The 21,838-nt window shown below is 39.6% G+C and overlaps 2 protein-coding genes and 1 long non-coding RNA gene across 9 annotated transcripts; all 3 read right to left on the reverse strand.

Moving 5' to 3' along the window:
* Window positions 1–1,388: 1,388 nt before the first annotated feature.
* Window positions 1,389–7,299, reverse strand: klhl26 (kelch-like family member 26). 2 transcript variants are annotated; one of them, XM_051376525.1, is made up of 3 exons: window positions 7,066–7,299; window positions 5,150–5,332; window positions 1,389–4,535 (listed from the first exon to the last, which is right to left on the reverse strand). In XM_051376525.1, exons 1-3 carry the CDS (start codon window positions 7,113–7,115, stop codon window positions 2,954–2,956), a joined length of 1,815 nt encoding a protein of 604 aa, XP_051232485.1. In that variant the 5' UTR covers window positions 7,116–7,299; the 3' UTR covers window positions 1,389–2,953. The 2 variants fall into 2 exon arrangements, with proteins under 2 accessions (XP_051232485.1, XP_051232486.1); XM_051376526.1 differs by lacking the exon at window positions 5,150–5,332.
* Window positions 7,300–8,586: 1,287 nt separating this feature from the next.
* On the reverse strand, window positions 8,587–10,251 carry LOC127350187 (uncharacterized). Its single transcript, XR_007880530.1, has 2 exons — window positions 10,000–10,251; window positions 8,587–9,478 (listed from the first exon to the last, which is right to left on the reverse strand). It is a non-coding gene; the product is annotated as an uncharacterized LOC127350187 (long non-coding RNA).
* A 716-nt stretch (window positions 10,252–10,967) lies between these two features.
* LOC127350183 (ribonuclease inhibitor-like) lies at window positions 10,968–17,196 on the reverse strand. 6 transcript variants are annotated; one of them, XM_051376545.1, is made up of 5 exons: window positions 16,371–16,494; window positions 14,435–14,670; window positions 12,504–14,327; window positions 11,721–11,894; window positions 10,968–11,169 (listed from the first exon to the last, which is right to left on the reverse strand). In XM_051376545.1, exons 3-5 carry the CDS (start codon window positions 12,605–12,607, stop codon window positions 10,983–10,985), a joined length of 465 nt encoding a protein of 154 aa, XP_051232505.1. In that variant the 5' UTR covers window positions 12,608–14,327; window positions 14,435–14,670; window positions 16,371–16,494; the 3' UTR covers window positions 10,968–10,982. The 6 variants fall into 6 exon arrangements, with proteins under 6 accessions (XP_051232505.1, XP_051232504.1, XP_051232503.1 ...); XM_051376544.1 differs by lacking the exons at window positions 10,968–11,169; window positions 11,721–11,894 and having other exon boundaries at window positions 12,610–13,626; window positions 14,155–14,327; window positions 16,371–16,500; XM_051376543.1 differs by lacking the exons at window positions 10,968–11,169; window positions 11,721–11,894; window positions 16,371–16,494 and adding an exon at window positions 17,175–17,196 and having other exon boundaries at window positions 12,610–14,327.
* Window positions 17,197–21,838: the final 4,642 nt, after the last annotated feature.

A 21,838-nucleotide genomic window follows, 5' to 3' on the forward strand; every position in this document is an offset into this window, starting at 1 on the left:
TGACATCTAGGTTGTAGGATAATAGGTTAATTATTGTACACAGTTTCTCAAACAGCTACAGTAGATAATCTAGCTGCTGAAAAATGTATGTAAAAAAAGGTCACACACCCATAAATACTGCCTTTTCATAAACAGCATATTGGAACTGGATGCACTGATCATATCTATCTATCTATCTATCTATCTATCTATCTTATAGAAGGGGAGTGGTAAATCAATGTACTACACTTCTAAAAAGATAATAAATAAAACAATTAACTAAACTGCTGTTTTCTGAACTGAGAAGCTAACGACAAGCCACATTTACTCAGAATACAGCCCAAACTTTATTTTATTTTAAGGACAACAAAAGATACAGGTTTGAATAATCATCCTCATGATTACATTTTCTCTTTAGTTTGAACATGAGGGAAGTTACAGAGTCAAGTTCTAAACAAAACCACTGCAGTAATTAAAAGTGGGAGAATGTAAGCTACAGTATTATGTTACATTAAATTATTCAAACTGTTTATTAATTAAAAACAATTATTGTATCAACTTGGTTTGATATTTGAAAACTAAAAACTCACTGACATTACCAGCACTCAGAAGTTGCTTGGGTTTGCAACACAACTGTCATGAAAAGTAGAGCTGACACAATTAGCCAATTATTCTACCAGTCAGTTGATAATTATAATTTTTTTTTAAAATAGTATATTATATGTAAGTAATTTTTCTGGTCAAAATAACAAACATTAATTGTTTCCAGCTTTTCTCTGCTGTATAATCACTGAATACTTTTTGGTTTTGGACTGTTGGAGAAAACAAGACATTTTTAAGGCATCAACTTGATTTTTGGGAATATTAATATTAATGTACTATATTTTTTTATTACTTTCAGGCATTATAGTATATAGAATAGTAATAGCTTTTAGTTGCAGCCCTAATTAAAAGAAATATCTTAGTAATTTTCCTCTTAAATGACCAGTGTGCAGGATTTATTGGCATCTAGTGGTGAAGTTGCAGATTGCAACTAACTGAACACCACTCACATCTGTAATGAGAATGTGTGTAGGAGAAATGATGGTGTCCACGACCGACTCACCAAAAGCGCCTCCATGAAATGCGACGTGCAGCATCTATAGACTAATTTTAATGTAATGTACATGATTTCTATATTCAGGTGGTTATACACTAATAAAAACATACCTATGAATATTATATTCAATTTCTGCAAATAGAGCCTTCTAAATGTGACACACTGAGTGTCTGTGGGAGTGTGTGCATACAAACAGTTTAAACCTTTTATAGCTTAAGTGGCAGGCAGTGGCAGTGAAGGCAGTGCTTCAGTAGGCTTGTTGTGGAAATACATCATGCAATGAAATCAGAAACAAAAAGTACATGAAGGGTATTTTTTAAAACATGATACACCTTTAATAAAAGGATGCACATAGAGCTACACAAATGTCTACATTCCCCTTTGACTACTTTATATTGCACTTTAACGAGATATCATGTGCTTTGACTGGTACAGGTAAATCATTACAAATACACTAAGGCAAACAGGAGACCGTTTTAAAATGGACACCATCACGTAGATGTCACATTTAACAAGGAAAAAACAAGAACTTTGAGCTTGTTTCTTCCTTATACACACATTAAATACATCAATAACGTCAGCAGAAGAATCAGATGTCTGATAAACACTGCTTTGAAAAGTGCAGCAATGCAGTCAAAGTAAAAACATCAGCCGGTATCAAACATGGTAAATGGACAGTTTAAGTACTTTTTCTGGGGAAATTAGACTTTTTTGAGGTTCGGCGCAATAGCTTAGATATTAATAAATATCACCTATATCCCCTTTTTGTGTAAGCCAAGGGACAAAAGCATGTGTGGTACACAAAATAGCAAGGTAAGCACTTGTTTGACATAAAGAACAGCACACATCGACATTCAAAACGGACACGCACACATAAATGATTTATGTAGCTGCCATAAGAGATCCACACTGGTTTGTTATGTTGACTGAGACAACAATTAGTTTGTCAGTGGGAGTTTCAGCTCAGGAAACACAAGAAGGGCAAAAAAACAACAACAAAGCCATTAACACCCACATGGAATAGCTGATTTCAAGTTGAAAAACAACCACAACTCGTGTTCTTTGTGCAATCATTACTGTGCATTGATATGTGGTTTGTTGATTACTAGATTTGAGGAGACATACAACAGTAAGACTTTCAGTTATCTTGGTCGCTTTTATGGTAAAATTATAAACTAAATATTACAAGATAAAAAGTAAGCAAAGAAATAATAATACAACATTCCCAACTGTACAATCAAAATGTCTAACATTATAAAGGTTGAGTCTGTTAATACCTTTGCAACACACAATTTAAACTTCAAAGATTTCCAGAGACAATTTGTGCTGTCTGTAACTTAAGCCCTTGATTGTTAAAACACTGTTAACTGATTTATGATTATTTTTCAAATAAGAAGTTACTAATTTAGGTAATTCTATTCAGGAAGAGAATATAGAATCGAGATAATATATCAATCAATTAATTATAGAATTCAGGAAATTACTCAAACTCCAATCATCAAAATGTGGTCAAATACTGACAAGCTGCCATTCAAAAACTTGTATCAGTATCATAAAAGTGCCTTAACATTAAGATCAAGATGATAAGTTTTCACATAAAAGAAATTTCAAATCAAAATTTGCTTTAATTAAACAAAACAAAGATAGAAAATAATACGTCTTAATAGCTTTTCAGGGCATCTCCTCAATGAACACACAGAGACACACACACACACACACACACACACACAGAGAGACACACACACACACACACACACACACACACACACACACACACACACACAGTAGCTTACATAACGTTCACACCTTGTGTCGACTCTGTTGTCGTCAGAAAGAGCACATGGAATAAAATCTTCACAGTCACAGGTCGGATGGTTAGCGTTGTGTGGTGTTTTGTGGAATTATAATTGGTGTGCAAGCGATGCCAGCAAAGGATTCTGGGAAGTGCAAATCCCTCTCCCACTCATCTGCGTCTGTGTTGTACACCTGCACGATGCTTGTGACATTGTTCAGGTGCCAGTTATAGCCCCCGATGATGTAGATCTTCCCGTCCAGTAAACAGCAGCCCGCCTCAGACTGACCTGCTCTCATGGGACTGACGGTGGTCCACTGGTCGTTCTCTGGAATGTAATACTCAACCGCAAGGACATCAAAGCATCGGTCCACGTGGTCCATGCGACCGCCCAGAGCATAAACCCGATCCCTGGTGCTGATCATGGCATGCAACACTCTGGGTTCATTCATGGGAGCTTTGAAGTCCCACTGGTCTGAAACCGGGTCGTAGCAGTGAAGAGTTTTCTTGTCATCCAATGAGACGCCATAACCCCCTGAGATATACAGCTTCTCTCCGCAGGGAGTGCCAGCATGACCCCAAATCCGGCGTTTTAATGGTTCCACGTAAGTCCACTGGTTTTTCTTTGGGCAGTAACACTCTACAGATGACAGACTGCCAGATCGATTGCGCCCTCCGGTGGCGTACAGCTGTCCATGCAGCACATTGAGCTGAAACTGGATACGAGCCTCTTGCAGGGGTTGGATGCGCAGCCACTGGTTCAGATGCGGGTCGTAGCGGTAACAGCTGTCTACTGCCCCCTCGCCGCTGCGGTACTGTAAGTGCTGCCCACCGACGACGTACACAAAATTATCAAGTACGGCTACACAAGCGTGGCTGCAACCCGCCTCCATCTCTGTCAGCTCTTTGAACTGACGGGATGAGATGTCAGGGAGGTGGTACACCTTGGTGCTCACTGTGCGGTCGTTGTCAGTGTACGGCGTCCCACCAAAGGTGATGAGTGACATGACGTCAGAACGTATGAGCGTCCGCGAAGACTGCATCTCATGCTGTCGGAAGGGAAGAATCTGGTAATTGAAGGCCTCGAGGAGATACTGGCGGCACAGCACGTCCTCCACCATTATGTCCACCGTCTGAACACTGTCCACCAGCTCAGAGGAGCGCATGAGCGGGAAACGTACATGGCAGAGGACACTGCTGGCTTGAGCCCGGCGAGACTCGTCATACTGGAGCCACCTGATGGCGGCGTGGAAGAGGTCGATCTCGCTACAGTTCTTCAGTTTGTTGCTCTGCAGGAAGAAGACGAGGCGTTCCATGGGAATGTGCAGAAAGTCCTCCTCCTCTGCAATTTGGAGGAAGTGACGGAAGGTGAAGGCATCCACCGACTCTTTGAGGGAAGACAGGCTGAAGGTGGTGGCCATCTGGCCGATGTGCAGGCAGGTCTCCACGCTCATCGCTGACTTGAGAAACTCCTCACAGAGCTCTACGACTGGCACCATCTGGAGAAACACAGCCGCCCCGAGGACATCCTGAATACAGTCAAGGTCTAAAGTGACTTCTGCACTGTAGGCAAAGTCAATAATATGTTTCAGCCCACGGGCTGACAAACCCTTCATCTCAATGGTATCTTGATTTGACTCCCTCATGCCTCCGGTAAACATTGCTCTGTAACACAAGAAAATGTCAGTCACTACATGACATTTTTATATTTCCTGTCTTCTACATGCAAGGCACAGATTTGAAATTGCATGAATTGTGTATGACTTTCATCAGTTTCACGAGTCAGAGCAGTTGTATGATGTGAAAAAGCTTTTTTTCTTGGTGTCCATGCCAATGAAAACTACTATCCAAAAGTGTGAGAGAGTGTGCAAAACAAAGTGAAAAGTACATTTGGCTACATTTTCATTTGTACATTTACATAATTTGTGTTTAATAATTGATCATTTTAAAACGTCCTCATTTTCTGGAATTTGTTTTTCTATAATTTCTAAAATCAGCAGGAGCTCTAAATATAAATTCATTGAAGTATAATGACTTAGATCAAAGGCAAAATGAAAGAGAAAAAGTTCAAGTGAGTGAATCACTTTTCATTTCGTTCCACATTTGTTCATCCTTTACCTTCCTCGCCCAACTGAAATACTTTTAATATAGTTGATGGGTGAACTGCAGCTTACTCTAATGGTGCACTCAGTCTAAACTGCTCCAGATAAGAGCATCGGGTATACGCTTCCAATTTAAAATGTAAATGGACAGTGAGAAGTCTGGTATTTCAGACTAACCTGAAGTAATCACTACAGGCGGCCAGCACAGCTTTGTGGACCTGGAATCGTTCCTCATTGATGGCCAGCACGACATCCAGTAGTTGACCCTGAGCTCGCAAGACCGACAAACCCTGGAGGAGGGTGGCACTGTGGCTTGGGGCTGAGAATGTACAGCGCAGGGTGCTATTCTTATTAGCCATACTGGAAAGAAAAAAAAGGCACTGTCACAATCAGTGAATAAAGGGATTCTACACTTTTTTAAAATCAAATACTTTACTTCTTTATATTCTCAAATGAATATAATGTATACGGCTAGAAGATAATATTCTGGCCAAGTAGGGCGTACAGCTCAAGAATATTAAAATGTAATCTGATGTCTGGTGTTAACTCAAGGCGTAGATGCACACAGCAATACTGCGAGGGAAACTTAATCTAATCTACCACAGTCGGGGAGGGGGGGGAGATAATGCAATCTGTAGTGTCTTTGCATTAGTGAGAGCGTATCTGCACACAGGAAAAAACCAACATTACTATGAGTAGAAAAATTGATCTGTTTAGACTATTTAATGCTCCACATAGAAAAAGAGAAATCAATCTGCCAGGAATAAACATGATCACTACCACATGTCGACATTACCAGGGACAGATATCTCATTCATTCATTAAGACTAAAAGGTAGAGAGTGTTGCAGTCTTCCTGACATCACTTTCAACAACTAAACACAATTACCACAAGCAGAAATGACACCAGACAAGTGGAAGAGACTGAGAAGTCCCAGTTGTAGTGCGACAGCTGCCTGCCTGTTTTTGTTAGCACTTCGTCTACCAACTTGCTTTGTTTAAATGACACCCAAAAATGGCATCCAATCACACTGAAGGCAGATTACAGATGACGAAAACGCATCTACACATCACATTTAAGTGTAAGGGAATGATCCCATTGTTCAAATCCAACAATTTCATATTCAGATCACAATTTAATACCGAGCAGAACTGGGTCATTTAATATTAAATTTAAATAATGGACTAAAACTCATTCAAGCATTTTGGTGAGCACTTTGATTGAACACTACGATATCCAACACACTCTTCTAAAACTCCTCTGTTAAATTCAACAATCGTTTTAAGATGAAGACCTTCCAGACCTATTGTATGTGTCACTGTGGCCATCTACATCATAGAAGTATCTATTTTGTAACACTGTTTCTTCTTGACTCCAACTCACTTCCAACACAAATGCAGCCAGATCAAGATCTTTATAACAGCAGGCGCCACAAGTATCAACACAAAATCTAAGTTCCTCGTACTAACTTTAACTCTCAGATCTCAACATCAGTTTTCGGCCTCAGAAATCCAGTATCGGTCTGTTAATTCAAAATGGTTTAAGTAATAAAAACAAACTTTTCTGTTCACAATGTGCAAACTTTGTGTAGCAAAGTGTAGTTTTCTCTGCACCCAACTTTGAATGTAATTTGTTGCAGTTAAGGAAAGCTGATTAATCCTTACAATGACTTAAACTAGGGCAGCATTATTGCATCAACACTGCATTGCAAAAAAAAAAAAAAAAAAAAGTATTTAAAGTATTTACTACAGTAACATATTAGAGAAATCTCTCACCAGATTGTAAACAAACGTGTTGCAGCTCACCTGCTACAACACAGCAGACTGTTAGTGCCTGTCTATTCCTCTTAATGGACTACTGTTACATCCTGACTTTATTTTACACTTGCTGTGCATCGGTTTAAAAACACAGGCAGTGAGGATGCCTGGAGGCCCCGGACGACTCCTCGGTGTTTCCTGTAATCAAGGCCGACACGAGGGGACGCTCCAGCGGGTTCGAACTGGGCTGCAGTCCCGGCGCCTACCAAGTTATTACGGAGGGACCAGACCCAACACCGGGGCAACACACCACCACCTCACCCCGGCTCCACTCACCTGTTCTGTGGATGTTTCGAAGCAAAATCCCCACCATCCGACTCCGCCATCTTCTAGCACAGAGCAACGCGCATATGACATTTTCATGAATGTTACCAGGAGGTCAGCAGCACGGTTGGCCTGTTCATGGTGTTTTAAAAGTTAAAAGCAGCCTGTCAGACGGAGACCAGCCGTCTGTCTGAGGTCCTGCGGGTGGACACTGTGGTGACCTCTCCTACCGGCTGTTTGTTACACCTCCTTCCTCTCCACTGACAGGGTCTGGCCACTGAGAGGCGCCACTGGCACATGTCTAAAGTTTGGTATTTGTCATGCAAAACAAAGATGTTGAATTTTTATGTAATAATATCTTTCTGTTTTTTTTTTTTTTGTAAAAGTTGCTTCAAGCTTTGTTGCATTTATGAATGACTTGAAGATTTTCTTTAAAATCCTTTTGTTTTTTTCCTCCTTTATATCTTTCTTTTCTGTTAATATATGCTCCATATCCATTAATGATGCCTGTTTGTTACCTAAAGAAGCTTAAATAAAGTTTATAAAAAAAAATGTAAATAGTGTTTTTTGGGGGGGATTGTAATCTGTTTACTGGTGCATACTGCCACCTACTGTACCGGAGTATGTAGAAGCAGAGGTAGTTAAGAGTACATTCGACTAAGAACAAAATAAATAAATAAACAAAGAAACATGAAAATGATTAAGAAATCTATCTCTGTGCTTCCCACACCTTCTCTCCAATTGTCTGTAATATCCTTTCTAAATCCAACCTTCCTCAAGCCTCTTTCACCCTTTGTTGTAAACTTCATTGTATTTGATACAGTGCAATTATTATTATTATTTGCACTTATATAACAATGCACACACACTTGTGACTTTACCTTACCCAATAAAAACAATGTCTTATTATTATGTCTTTAAACAAGTGTGATCAAAGCTTAGTCTAGATATCACTTTTTCTCTTCTGTCTTCCTTTATCACTTTGTGCTGTTTATTCTCTAGTATTAACCACCAACCTTGTTTTTGTGCCAAATTTGTAATAAATAGTGCTTTACCTCTTTCCCAAATGAAATGTCCATTATGTGCCTCATGTTTAATGCTCTTTTAACCGACCTGTCTGTAAATGCATTGCCTTTAATTCCCATATGTACAGGTAACCCAACAAAAACATACATATATAAACATATACCCCGAATCTCCCTCATTTCCCTCTATTCCAACATGTGCTAGTATCCAACAACAGTGAACATATTTACTGAGCTGTTGTAGGTTCAATGAAATCATGTACATTTCCAATAGTAAAGCATTTTTAACTTAATAACTCTAATTCTAAGTGTGTTATATGACACTTTCTTGAGTCCTTTAGGAGTTATTTATTGTACAATTTATTATTGTTTACATGGTATATTGGTGACACGTGATTATGATAAAATAAAACAAAATATGCAACAACAGCAGGATCAGTGTGGTCAGTATGAGTGGGGTTGGGAAAAGAGGAATAAAATAAAAGTAGTCACATCAAAGACTTTCAGGTGCAGTTTTAGTGGCTGTTTTATTTTAGACATTTTGCTGCAGCAGCAAAAGCATGTGCAGGCTGCTGCTGTGATTCTTCTGTGAGTAATGATAAATTACTTCTTAAATCTGACTTGTACTTGAGTATTTTCAGAGAGGGAGACAAGACTGTATCTGAAGTTCCAGTTGGTTTCATACAGAAACAGCAGAGAGAGTACTTTTTACTTTTATAATTTGATTACATTTCAGAGTAGTATCTGTCCTTGAACTCGAGTAAGGGATGTGTGTACCACCTCTGGATCACTTTCAGAGTGATTTGATGTATTAAACACATAAATAACATATCAGGCTGTAAATTACACATAAAGTGATGATGGGCTCTCTGAAGTCCTCTGATAGTATAAGTAAAGTTAGTCTTCAAAAGGCGGCAACTCTCGTAACTGTGTTAGATTCTCCCCTTTTCTCCTTCTGGTTTTCTTTTTTTTTCTATGTGCAACAAACAGGTCATCACTGACAGTTATTGTTCCGAATGTGGACGGCCCCTCAGTTTCCTGACTTTATGACTCTATGTTATATTTTACTATTTCAGAAAAGGTTTTGGTCACTTTAAACTGTCGTTCAGTGATGACAAAACTGCCATTTATCTGCTGATTAAGCTCAACTTAAACTTGGAACCTTCAGTCACAATATATTTCTACATACATACACATATTTTTTTTATTAAAGAAATTGTTTTACGAGTTTCTGAGAAGATTAATATCTGTATGCCAAATATAGAGCTAAAGTAAGGCGTCAGTTAGCTTAGCACAGAGACTAAGAGTCGTCTTCACTGGTTGTGATTCCTCTTTCAATGATGTGTGATCCTCTCAACAAAACCACCTTTCTCACCACTCATACTCAAGATCACTTCCATCTGATGAGAGAAGAACACAGACAACAGAAGTCATAAATCAGTATTTGCAGATCATCAGCTGTCAGTCAGTGATGCAGCACATCCAGTATAAATACTTTTTTATAACCAACAAACATATTAAGTGTGTAAAAACCATTATAAATAGTGGAAAACCAGCTGACACACAGCTGCTGGTTGTGTTAGCATTAGCGAGCCTTCACGTCAGCTGTTGTAAAACAGCAGTCTGATGAATGAGGACCACTGTCTCTGTACATCTATTAATGCTGTCAGCTGTAATCTAGCTTGTAGATATGAACACAACCACCACAGTTGTCTTCGCATCAACTCAAAGACATGATCACAACAAGCTTCTGGCTCATCTGACTGTTCTCTCTCTCTGTCTGTCCAATCCTGAAGCTTGTCACCAATCTCTTCTCACAGCTTCACAGAGGAAAGCAGTAAATACTGGATCTTTGCTTTAATACTGTGTTTAGTGCAATACTATTGAAACCAGCATGGACTGACTCCAACCCTCTACTGACCTCACAGTCTGAAGTCTACAGTCTGGACTCTCCACAAGATCAGACAGCAGCTTCACATCTGAATCCTGCAGGTTATTCTTATACAGCTCCAGCTCTTTCAGATGGGAGGGGTTGGACTTCAGAGATGAGACCAGAGAGGCACAGCTGATCGCTGACAAACTGCAGCCCCTTTAATCTGAATAAAGAATAAATTATGGAGATAAAAATCAATTTATAATCTGTCAGTAAAGAAAGTATAAAAAATATTTTAATATTTTTTGACAGAGAACTCTGTACTAAGACACACTAAATTTAAATGATTAAATATTGATTTAATTACCTGCCTTTGTATGGGACAGTGAGCTCTGTCTTGAGATACACTATTTTACCTTAATTAACAGGTCATTGTGAGTGAAACCCTTTGATCTATTGTGAAGGAAAGCCCAGCCTTCACCTTTTATTTAGCCTGATTGTTTCCTGTAACTCTGTATATAATTGTGGCCAGAAACTCACTGGTTATTAGGACTTCTACAGCTTTGTTGTGAACTTCTGTCTCCACTGCGCAGTGACTAAAACTCATCTGAACCAGCTGCAAAATTGGACTTCAAGTACATTTTTCTTCCACAAATCCAATCAGATGTCTTCAGGTTTTAAATGGGTCGCTCAACATTACTATCTCCTAATCAATGAGCTTTTCTCTACAATGAGTAGAGTGACTTTGTCATTGTGTTATTGTAGATCATCATAATGTCACTACAACATCCTTCATTCAGAGGATTTTCTGTATAGAGATGTGACCATTTACCAAAAATTATAAACATTAATTTACTTTAAAAACTAACAGTGGACATTTTCTACACTTTCTTTAAGACAGAGAAATCTTGAATTTAGTTGAAGAAACATGTAAATATGAACAAAAGGAAATGTACAACTTTATGCATGCACAAATATAAATGACATTCAAATGTTATTAAACATATCAGATGTACAATAGTAACAGAGAGTCAGTGAACTGACCTCAGAGTTTCCAGTCTACAGTTTGGACTCTCCAGGAAATCACACAGCAGCTTCACTCCTGAATCTTGCAGCTTGTTGAGACTCAGCTCCAGCTCTTTCAGATAGGAGAGGTTGGACTTCAGAGCTGAGGTCAGAGAGGCACAGCTAATCTCTGACAACCTGCAGTCCCACAAACTGAATAAAGAATATATCATGTAGATAAAAATCTATTTATGATCCAATCAGATGTGTGTGGTTTCAAATGTGTAGCTCAATGTTACGATGTCCTCAATCAATGAGTTTTTCTCTAAACTAGTGACTTTGTCATCGTATTACTGTGGATCATCATAATGTCAGCCTTCTACAGAAATCATCCAAATGTCACTACAACATTCATACACCTATTCATGTCAGCACTGATGAATTACATGCTGCTGATCTCAGTCAAATCTGTAAAGGAATGCAACATGTTCATTATTGAATTTATTACATGACTTTTAACTTACTGTATTTTGTATTTTAGTAGGTTCATGTAATTAAAAGGAGAGGTCCATGACTGTTCAAGTCTCTCTTTAAACAACAGCCAGGTATTAAAGTACCAGATATTGCAACAGAGGTAGACGTGTGCAAGTAGGTTAGTGCAGGGTCAGTCTGCTACTGAAAGGAAATTTGTTCAGTTTTATGCTAAGGCAAATCCTAAACGTTTATTAAATAAACTTATAAAACCTTACAATCAGTGAACTGACCTCAGAGTCAGCAGTCTACAGTTTGGACTCTGCAGTCCAGCAGACAGTGTCTTCACTCCTGAATCCTGCAGCTTGTTGTAACTCAGGTCCAAATCTCTAAGATGGGAGGGGTTGGACTTCAGAGCTGAGGCCACAACTTCACAGTGAGTCTCTGAGAGCCCACAGCCAGAAAGACTGTCATGACACAATATGTTATTATGACACTTTATATTTACTTCATGGATTTGTTCTGAAATTTGTTTAACATATCCTGTTTTAATCAGTGGTTCAGCTAATCTTATCTCACTGTCACTGACACAAACAATAATTCTCACCACTCACTCTCATACAAGACATGATTCTTTTTCTGAGCAAAAAAAATGTCTTATGTAAATGTGACACATGTGTATGCTCACAATTGTTAAAGTTACTTTATGTATTTACCTGTGGTCAGATTTGGATGTGTCATTTCAAGGGGATTTGAGTAGTATTTTTTGCTCAGCATCACCACAGGAGGGAGTGTCTACCTAGGTGAGCACTAGTTGTAGTAGGGCTCTGAGGTTTCTGCTGCTCAGACAGAGAACAGTCTAAAGATCACAATTAACATCTCCTGTTTCTGCTTTTCTTGTCAGAACAGGTCAGTAGTGTGTGTTATCTCATTACAACACATTTCCAAGGACTTTAAGAGCCTTCCTCATGTTGTTGTGACAAAGTTCGATGTGTCAACTAGTGTGTATACCTGAAGAACAAAAGTACAAATCTACAAATCTACTGATTTATAATTTTAATCACATCTGGACTTACACAGCAATTCTGCAGTTCCTCACAGCTGGAATCAGTCTCCGTCGTCCCTGGTCTGATGTGTTGTACTTCTTCAGGTTCAACTCATCCAGAACCTCCTCTGACATCTGAGCTCAGCTGAGCACTGGATCTCAGAGAGTTTCTTCATTGATCTGTTTTCCGACCTCAGGAACTCTTGGATCTCCTGATGTACGGAGTGGTCGTTCATCTCCATCAGACAGTGGAAGATGTTGATGCTTCTTTCAGGAGAGATATCATCACTGTTCATCTCTTTCAAGTTGTTGATGGCTCTCTGGATGATTACTGGACGGTTGTCTCTCTGACCCAGCAGGCCTCCTAAGAGTCTCTGGTTTGACTCCAGAGAGAGGCCATGAAGGAAGCGAACAAACAGGTCTAGGTGTCCATTTTCACTTTGAAGGGATTTCTCCATTGTGCTCCTCAGAAAGACATTCAGGCCATCATCATGTCTAAAAAACTTTAAAAAACTCTGTTTGAGAGTCTTTGGTTTAGAGTCCCTGCTGTAGTCTTTCCCCAGGAAACCCTCCAGTACCTCTGTGTTATTGTTGGTGTAACAGTGGAACATGTAGACTGCAGCCAGAAACTCCTGAATGCTCAGATGAACAAAGCAGTACACGGTTTTCTGGAAGATCACACACTCTCTTTTGAAGATCTCTGTACAAACTCCAAGTGCACCAAGGCCTCTGTGACATCAAGACCAGACTGCTCCAGGTCCTCTTGATAGAACATGATCTTTCCTTTCTCCAGATGTTCAAAAGCCAGCCTCCCCAGCTTCAGAAGAACTTCACTGTCAGCCTCCATCAGCTCCCATGGACTTGTCTCATGTCCTTCATCATACTTGTGCTTCTTCCTCTTTGTCTGAACTAGCAGGAAGTGTGAGTACATATCAGTCAGGGTCTTGGGCAGCTCTCCTCTCTGGTCTAGGGTCAACATGTGGTCCAGAACTGTGGCAGTGATCCAGCAGAATACAGGGATTAGACACATGATGTGGAGGCTCCTGGAGGTCTTGAAGTGTGAGATGATTCTGCTGGACAGATCTTCATCACTGAATCTCCTCCTGAAGTATTCCTCCTTCTGGGCGTCAGTAAAGCCTCGTACTTCTGTTACCCTGTCAACACATTCAGGAGGGATCTGATTAGCTGCTGCAGGTCTGGAAGTTATCCAGATGAGAGCCGAGGGAAGCAGATTCCCCTTGATGAGGTTTGTCAGCAGCATGTTGACTGGTGATGTCTGTGTGACATCAGACACAACCTCATTGTTGTGGAAATCCAGTGAAAGTCTGCTTTCATCCAGACCGTCAAAGATGAACAAAAGTTTACAGACAGCGAGATTCTCTGCTGTGACCTTGTGTAATGTTGGATGAAAAACATGGAGCAGCCTGAGAAGACTGTACTGCTCATCTTTGATCAAGTTCAGCTCTCTGAATGAAAGCAGGACCACCAGACTGACATGTTGGTTTTCCAAGCCCTCTGCCCAGTCCAGAGTGAACTTCTGCACTGAGAAGGTTTTTCGTCAGAACGATTCTGATTTGTCTGATATGTCTCTGTTGGTCAGGTAAGGCTTTAAAGATGTCGTGGCATCTGATTGGAGTGTCATGGAAGGTCTCCATCTTGGAAGCTGTCTCAAGCTGCCTTACCTCATGTTGGGTATTAACCTCTTCACTCTGTCCCTCTGTGATGTAGAGCTCAGTGTAGATCCTGTTGAGGAGGGCTTCACTTCCTGTTTTATCAGTTCCTTCAGTCACATATTTACATCTGGTCTCCAGACTGATCTTATGTTCCTCTAAAACCTCCTGTAGACCACCATCTACTGAAAGAAGAATATAATAAAGACTAAACTAAGAGCATAACACAATAAATGTAATAAATTATAAAGGCCCGTTTTCAGAAATGATGGCATCAGCAGAGAGATCTTACTTTGTGCAGTGCTGGTCTGACTGGACGTCTGCAGTCCAGCTCTTTTTCTGGATCTTTTTCCACACTGGGGACAGGAGGAGACTTCTGATGAAGCAGACCGGTCCCAGTATGAGGTGATGCACTGTCTGCAGAACCAGTGTCCACAGCTGGTAGAGACTGGATCCTTCAGGACATCCTGACACAAAACACAGCAGGACAGCTGCTCCTCCACAGAAATCTCTCTCTTTGTCTTCCTGCTGAGATAAAGAAAAATCACTCAGATTAGAAATCATAGTTTTATTTCAATATAAAACAAAAAAGCTGTGTTGAGCTTTTACTGAATCACAATATCAGAGATATTGTCAGACAACAACATGCTCTAAAATATGTCACAGCAGCTACAGCCTGAAGAGATCAAACTGCTTCATTGTGCTTTTATTGATAAATATGTTTAACTTAATTGCAGTGGGGCAGGTTGCATTTCATTTCAGTTAACAAACTTATTTTAATGGAACATTTTAACAGATAAAACCAACAGGACCACAAAGCACAACCCCATAAGCAGGTAATAAAACAATTTCAACAATTTTAAACTTTTCCAGAGATACTGTTGATCTAAAAGATAGTCCTCATCAATAGAGCCTTTCCCTTTGTAAAAATAAATAATTTAACACTTCAGTTAAAGCAGAAAATAAATCCCACATTGGTGTAAACCACTCACACTCTCTCCTGGCAGGTTTGTGGAAGAGGACAGCATGATTTTTTCTGACAGTTTGGCAGCATTTTTACACTGGGTCTCCTCTTACTCTGTCGGTGGTAATAGACCGTATCATTTTATATGTTTGCAGTAAACATGTCAGGAGATGCTTTCTGCTCATTTTCATTTATCAGGAATTTTTTTTTTTAACTCCTGAAGGTTAAATTGGGCTAACGAAACACTTTACTTAAGGTAAATATGATCATATATATATATAAATAAAATAACATAATTATATAAAAGTTAGTAACAGCTCTCTTACTGTGTGTCTGAGGGTTCAGGTGTAAAATGCAGATGAAGTTCATATTCAATACAATATTTTAATATTTAACAGTGATCCTGATCTTTTTTGAACAACATGTATTGTATTTACATGCTTACAACACAATATTTTCAATGTGTGTACAGAAATCCATAAAACAGACTTAAACTGAGGCTGTACTTAGTGATAATCAATCTTTTTCCTTTCCTCCATCTGGCCATGGTCCACTTTTGCCACAGCCACAAATTGCTGACTTTTTTACTGACTGTGCCTTTTCAACAACTTCGCCATGTAAAAAGATTTGAGAGGTCTAGGTGCAGTGGTTTTTGATCTGGACCTGGTCTAATGAGGTCTTGGTGTAAAACAAAAACGGTGAAATCTCCCCTTTAGCATTTTCACAAATAAAATAAAAGTTTCACAGATACAATCGTAGGTGTCAGGCAAAGCTGATGTCTTACCTAAAATGTCTAAAACGTTTTCACATCAAGAAGTGTCACAAAAAACAGACAATCAGTGGACAAACAGTCGCACTGCACAATAAGTTAATTTCCCCTTTACTTTCCCCTTAAGTGCCGAATCGGAGGCTGGCGAATCGGAAGCCAACTTCAGTGTCGTGTGATTAATGTCATATTTCGGGTGTACCCGAGGTGGCAGACAATGTATTATCTGTAAAATTCAATCCCATAAAACACAGCTACTGTCACTGATCACTCATCTTCTGATGCAGGAATTATAAACAGGGTGTTCATTTTCTCATCAGAGGGTTTACACGCATGCTCTGTGCAGACTGCTACTCTACACTGTGGGGAATACGTTCACCGAACAGTAACACACAGACACACACACTATAATGAACTCAACCAGCACCTTGTCAGTTTTATCTACATATATGCTTGTTTTCTTCAGACAGCGTTGAGTGTAATGTTATCAATACTCACCCCCTGCCTCCCTTCTCCTTCCTTCTGCTCTGTCGACTGGAAAAAAAAGTCTGAACTAACTTTATTTCCCCCTCCCTTCTCATGCGCAGTGTGTGCAGTGTTGTTGCTCTTCCCTTCCTCATTTACTGGAAAAACACATGGACATCTTTCTCTCTGCTTGAATATCTCAGATTAAAATAGATAAATTAACTAACTAACTAGGTTAAGATTGACATGTTTCCTAAGGGTGGCTCGATCAGGATTTTTGAGGCTGATATACAGATCACTGGGTATATCTAAAGCCTTAGGTTTAGCCAGTATGGTTTAGTACGGAGAGGAACAAGACATCGGAGAAGATCTTATAGTGTCCCAGGGCCCAGTTATTTATGGCATATGGACTCCTATGACAAGCTGACCCCTTTCGGCATTGGAATAAACCGATGCATTGATGGGTTTTCAAGTCATATAATCTGGATGCAAGCAAACTCTTCCAATAGTAACCCCAAAGTCAACGCAGCATACTTCATTAATGCAGTCACAGAACTTGGGGGGTGTCCAAAGGTAATCCGATCGGATTTGGGAACTGAAAATGTCCATGTTAACAGGCTGCAACACTTCTTCCGAGAAGATGAGACTGGCGTTGTGCATGTAAAAAGTAAGAAAAAGGTTTGGTACCCAGACCTAAATGTAGGCTGAGCTATTCAACAGTGTGAAAAAGTACACTATGTATATGCATGTTCTCTCAGCTTGCTTTAATTTCTGCACAGTAGTGCAATTACTTTCACATGATCCCTGTGAAAAAAAAACAAAAAAACATTTATTTACTTGCATTTGACTTGTATAGTCGCTTGTCTCAGTCAGAGCATCATCCAAGCCTGTGGGAGCGGGATGAAGGATGAGAGCTGCATCTTCCAGTGGGCCACCACCATAAGAGCAGGCAATATAATAATCTGTTCTTTCCACTACGAGAGAGACTTGACGAGCTGGAAAACATCGGATAAAAATAGGAGGGGAAAAAATCCAATATTGTGCATCCTATAGCAGGGACCACAGTTGCTCTGACGTAGCTGGTGACGATGGAGAACACGCCCCACGTGGACAGAAACCTCCACCAATAGAGTTTGATGGTTGTACTTTATACATACATAATATTGGCACTCTTTCTCCCCAAAGTCTAATTCTGCTGCTTTGTCATGTCCTGTCTCATCTGAATCGACGGTCTGTAAATACAGTAGTGTTGTGTGTTGTAAAGCCCTCTGAGGCAAATGTTAAAGGGGGACTCTACAGTCGTGGTCCAAAGTTTTGAGAATGACACAAATATATATATTTTTTTTTTTATGATGGCAATTTGCATATACTATAGAATGTTTTGAAGAGATCAGATGAATTGCAAACAATTGCAAAGTCCCTCTTGGCCATAACATTTCCACTGCATTTCAGGACCAGCTGACATGATGTCAGTGATTCTCTCGTTAACACAGGTAAGAGTGTTGATGAGGACAAGGCTGGAGATCACTCTGTCATGCTGATTGAGTTAGAATAACAGACTGGAAGCTTTAATAGGAGGGTGGTGCTTGAAATCATTGTTCTTCCTCTTAACCATGGTTGCCTGCAAGGAAACACGTGCAGTTATCGTTGCTTTGCTAGTAAGATTGCACCTAAATCAACCATTTATCAGATCATCATGAACTTCCCTCCAGGACCTGTAGGCAAGATTGTGGCTGACCCCTCCCACCCCAGACACAAACTCTTTGAAACACTTTCCTCTGGCAGGAGGCTGCAGTCCATCAGGACCAAAACCTCACGCCACAAAAACAGTTTCTTTCAATCTGCAGCTGGCCTCATTAACAAGGCCCAGGACCCCCCACTGACATTGACTCTTATACCCACCCTGTATATACAGTATTATATTAATGCACTTCTGTTTTCTGTACAGTTTTTTATCTTTATTTATTTATATTTTGCACCAATGCACCAAGACAAATTCCTTGTATGTGTAAAAATCTACCTGGCAATAAACCAAATTCTGATTCTGAACTTCAAGGAGAGAGGATCAATTGTTGTGAAGAAGGCTTCAGGGCGCCCAAGAAAGCACCACAATAACAGTGAATATGAAGAAATTGAAGAAAATGTTCAACCACACGGTTCCACAAAACTGAGGCAATCGTGGAACAATGTGTTGTGGTGGTACGGATTCCCCAGGCCTCAACTCAAAGAAAAGGAGCCTGAGAAGTAGTTCCCAACCGCATAATAAAAAGACAAAAACATTGACTTTATTTTACCAGTGAAATAATGCCTCTTCAATGATAAATATGTGTCTCTTCAACAACTCCTTAATAATGAAATCATGCCTCTTCAAAAAAAAAAAAAACAGGTAAATAAAGGATAAACGGGTTTAATAATAACAAACCATAAACAAATAAGTAAGCCTGCAGGCAGCAGGTAATTGAAAACTCTCAAACACTTAATGAGACAAGAGAGACAGCAAAGAAATCTCAGGGGTTTTAAGAACAGAGTTTCAGGCTGACTATGAGTGAGTTCTGCACTGAACAGAGAAAGGATCAGACCAACTCCGGGTGAGCAGTTCCCCACCTCTCTTATGCTTTCAAGAATGGGCGTCGTCACACCCGGTTTGGACAAGAGGGGAACCACCAAGCTGCTCTCCATATTCGTGTTGATGAGTCAGTCCCCCCCCCCCCATGCAACAGGTGAACTGAATTAACCTCTAATCAACCCAGAGGAATGTTTCCAATTGATCCAAAATGAAATGGGAAAAAGGAAAACCAATTAACAGCAGACGTGAATGAACGAATAGATAAAAAAAATGATGAGTGAATGAGGGAACTGCTACAACAGTTTCAGTAAAAGAGCCAGCACATAAAACCTCTTAAGTGCTGGTTATACATTCCCTTCCTGCAGTGCCACAACCTGGTAATCTTTTGGTCTACTTCACTTTGTCAGGCAGGTCCTATTTAAGTGATTTCTTGATTGAGAACAGGTGTGGCAGTAATCAAGCCTTTTTCACACAGGTCCACGTAGGTTTGGATTTTTTCCCCCCTTAATAATAAAAACCTTCATTTAAAAACTGCATTTTGTGTTTACTTGTGTTATCTTTGTCTAATATTTAATTTTTCTTTTGATGATCTGAAACATTTAAGTGTGACAAACAAAATAAGAATTCAGGAAGGGGGCAAACACTTTTTCACACCACTGTATATTAATGCTTTCTCACAAAGGCTGAAAAAAGGAAGACATTTGAACAACATTAATGTGGCACATCTAAAGGTGGTGTTAGGAATCAATAAATTGTTTTATTTTATTTAATCTTCAGACCTTGTTCCAAACACACTTCTTTTTCCAACTGGAGGCTAGAAGCAAATCAGTTGAGCCATCAGCTGATGTAGCTGGGATTTTGAGTTGAGCTTGACTTTGTGGCCTGAACTAACGCTATATACTCAACTTAATGTGTTTAATTTGACACCAAACTGGGGTGACAAGGCATTTGGCAGCTGCCACCCCTCTAGATCCACTCCTGTAAAGAACAATTAACATGTTTATAATTAATACGGCTGCACAATGTGGTTAAAAACATTATATTGTAATTATTTTGACAGATATTACAATATGACAATTATATATCACAATTCATATGAATGATCATTCTTGCATCAAAAATGTTTGTAATTTTTTGTAGTCTCTGCAGCACTTCAGTACTTCCTTATAATGCTGTTAGTCACACATTTTACCTTTTATAAAAACAAATTGTGCATCCCTAATAATGAACCTCCTTAACCATATAATTTGTGTTGGATGAAATTAGGAAGTCTTTTTAGTTGAAGAGAAAATCTGCAGTGAGCACTGAGCAACCCTTTCAGGAGAGGACTAAGCAAACATCAGGAATCATTGTGAAGGTCAGTCAGCCCGAGTTACCGTGGAAACAACCTGAGAAGACAACCGGACAAAACTGTCATTGACATCTTTTCTCCAAACCTGCATCCTGACATCGTATCCACCACTAGAGAGCGCCGCCTACCTCCCTACTGCTGACCTACCAGGAAGCTTGATGAGGAGCAAACTGCTGAACTCGTCTGATTGTTCTTTTCTCTTGTTGTCCTCAGCAGTGAGAACAACTGATTATGATAATCATCCTGTCTGACTTCGGCTGTGATTGGTTACCTTCGTTCAGGCCCTGGTGAATTTCTTGTGAATGCCATAAAGAGCGCTACAACGAGCCAGAGGAACCTGTCACAGATTATCTGTCTCATGTACTACTTTCAGGATATAGTGAACATTTCAGAAAATATGACAAAAATATCTTTAAAGAAATGACTGCAGCTAGTTTAACTGTATTTTTAAGTAACTAGTTTTTGCCATTTTTTGTGTAGTTAACTACTGAATTTTTTATTTTACCATTGCTTCTCTAAGATGGATTGTTAGATCACGTGAAAAATATTTGGCTATAGTTTTAATGTCCTATATTTGTATATTAGTCGATTATTGCTATTTATTGACAATTGTTCAGAGAAGATGAAGAAGTGGGAACCTTTTTTAACATGTGACTTTTTCTATTATATTTTGTCATACTTTTGTATCACATGTACATTGTCAATATAATGATTTATTTATTTATTTCAGAAAGTAGTTTGAACTACTACTACTTAGTATCTAGTTAAACATCTTCCAGTGTGAATGCTTTCAAAGTACGTTAGTCAAAGTTTAGCATTCAACCTCTGACAGAACAGAGAGTGATCTCATTTTCATCTCACTGCCACCAGCTGACCTTTGCTTTGGGGCCAAAAAGATCTAAATCTATCACACTCCTGACTTCCTGTTTAAGTCTGCTATAGGTAGGGCCTGTTGTGTTTTGGATTTTGTCACAGGGGTCAGGTTGTTACCTCCATGCCCAACCCCCTGATCCGGAGGGCTGGATGTGCTGCTTTTTGTCTGGCGTCTTCCTTGAAACTTGCCTGGCAGGTGAGTTGGCTGCAATCTGCAATCCCATCTCAGTGCTTCCAAACGTTTTTCCCTAAGAGGCCCCTTTTCTAACATTGAGTTAACTAATGAACCCTGACTAAGTGACACATAATATGGATATTTCATATTATATTCAGTGCACAACAATAACACACAACAACTGATGAACTGTATAATGAACTTAAATAGTGAACACAATAACTGCAGGGAGTTTGTGCGTTCCCTTTTTGTTGAATTAGTATTACAAGCAGGTGTTGCACACGGGACATCATGCTGAGGTGTTAAGGCAAAAAATGTTGAGCGGTGTTGCGCAGCTTTGCTCAGATACCTCGAAACTATCAGGATGTGGCCTCTCTGCACTGCCTCTGTTACCACCTCAGCAGTATTGGCGAGGAGCTGGTGACAGCCAAGAGGATCACGGACAAGTACTTCAGCAGAATGATTGAGAGGTAAGCAGTAAGGAAGTACGTCATCCAGAGCTGTACTCTTCCTTCCACTCTTAAACCCCAGCTGAT

This window comes from Dicentrarchus labrax, unplaced genomic scaffold (genome assembly GCF_905237075.1).
Source record: "Dicentrarchus labrax unplaced genomic scaffold, dlabrax2021, whole genome shotgun sequence".
Taxonomy (NCBI): Eukaryota; Metazoa; Chordata; class Actinopteri; family Moronidae; genus Dicentrarchus; species Dicentrarchus labrax.

Bases quoted from the DNA above. Each gene is read 5' to 3' on its own strand.
- LOC127350183 (XM_051376540.1), bottom strand. From the start codon at position 16,492: ATGAGGAAGGGAAGAGCAACAACACTGCACACACTGCGCATGAGAAGG. The intron at 14,671-16,370 runs GTGAGTATTGAT...TCTTTATCTCAG, and splicing joins AAGGAGAAGGGAGGCAGGGG to CAGGAAGACAAAGAGAGAGA. The intron at 14,328-14,434 runs GTAAGATCTCTC...TTCTTCTTTCAG, and splicing joins TCAGACCAGCACTGCACAAA to TAGATGGTGGTCTACAGGAG.
- klhl26 (XM_051376525.1), bottom strand. From the start codon at position 7,115: ATGGCGGAGTCGGATGGTGGGGATTTTGCTTCGAAACATCCACAGAAC. The intron at 5,333-7,065 runs GTGAGTGGAGCC...TTTTCTTTCCAG, and splicing joins TCGAAACATCCACAGAACAG to TATGGCTAATAAGAATAGCA. The intron at 4,536-5,149 runs GTTAGTCTGAAA...CTTGTGTTACAG, and splicing joins GCCTGTAGTGATTACTTCAG to AGCAATGTTTACCGGAGGCA.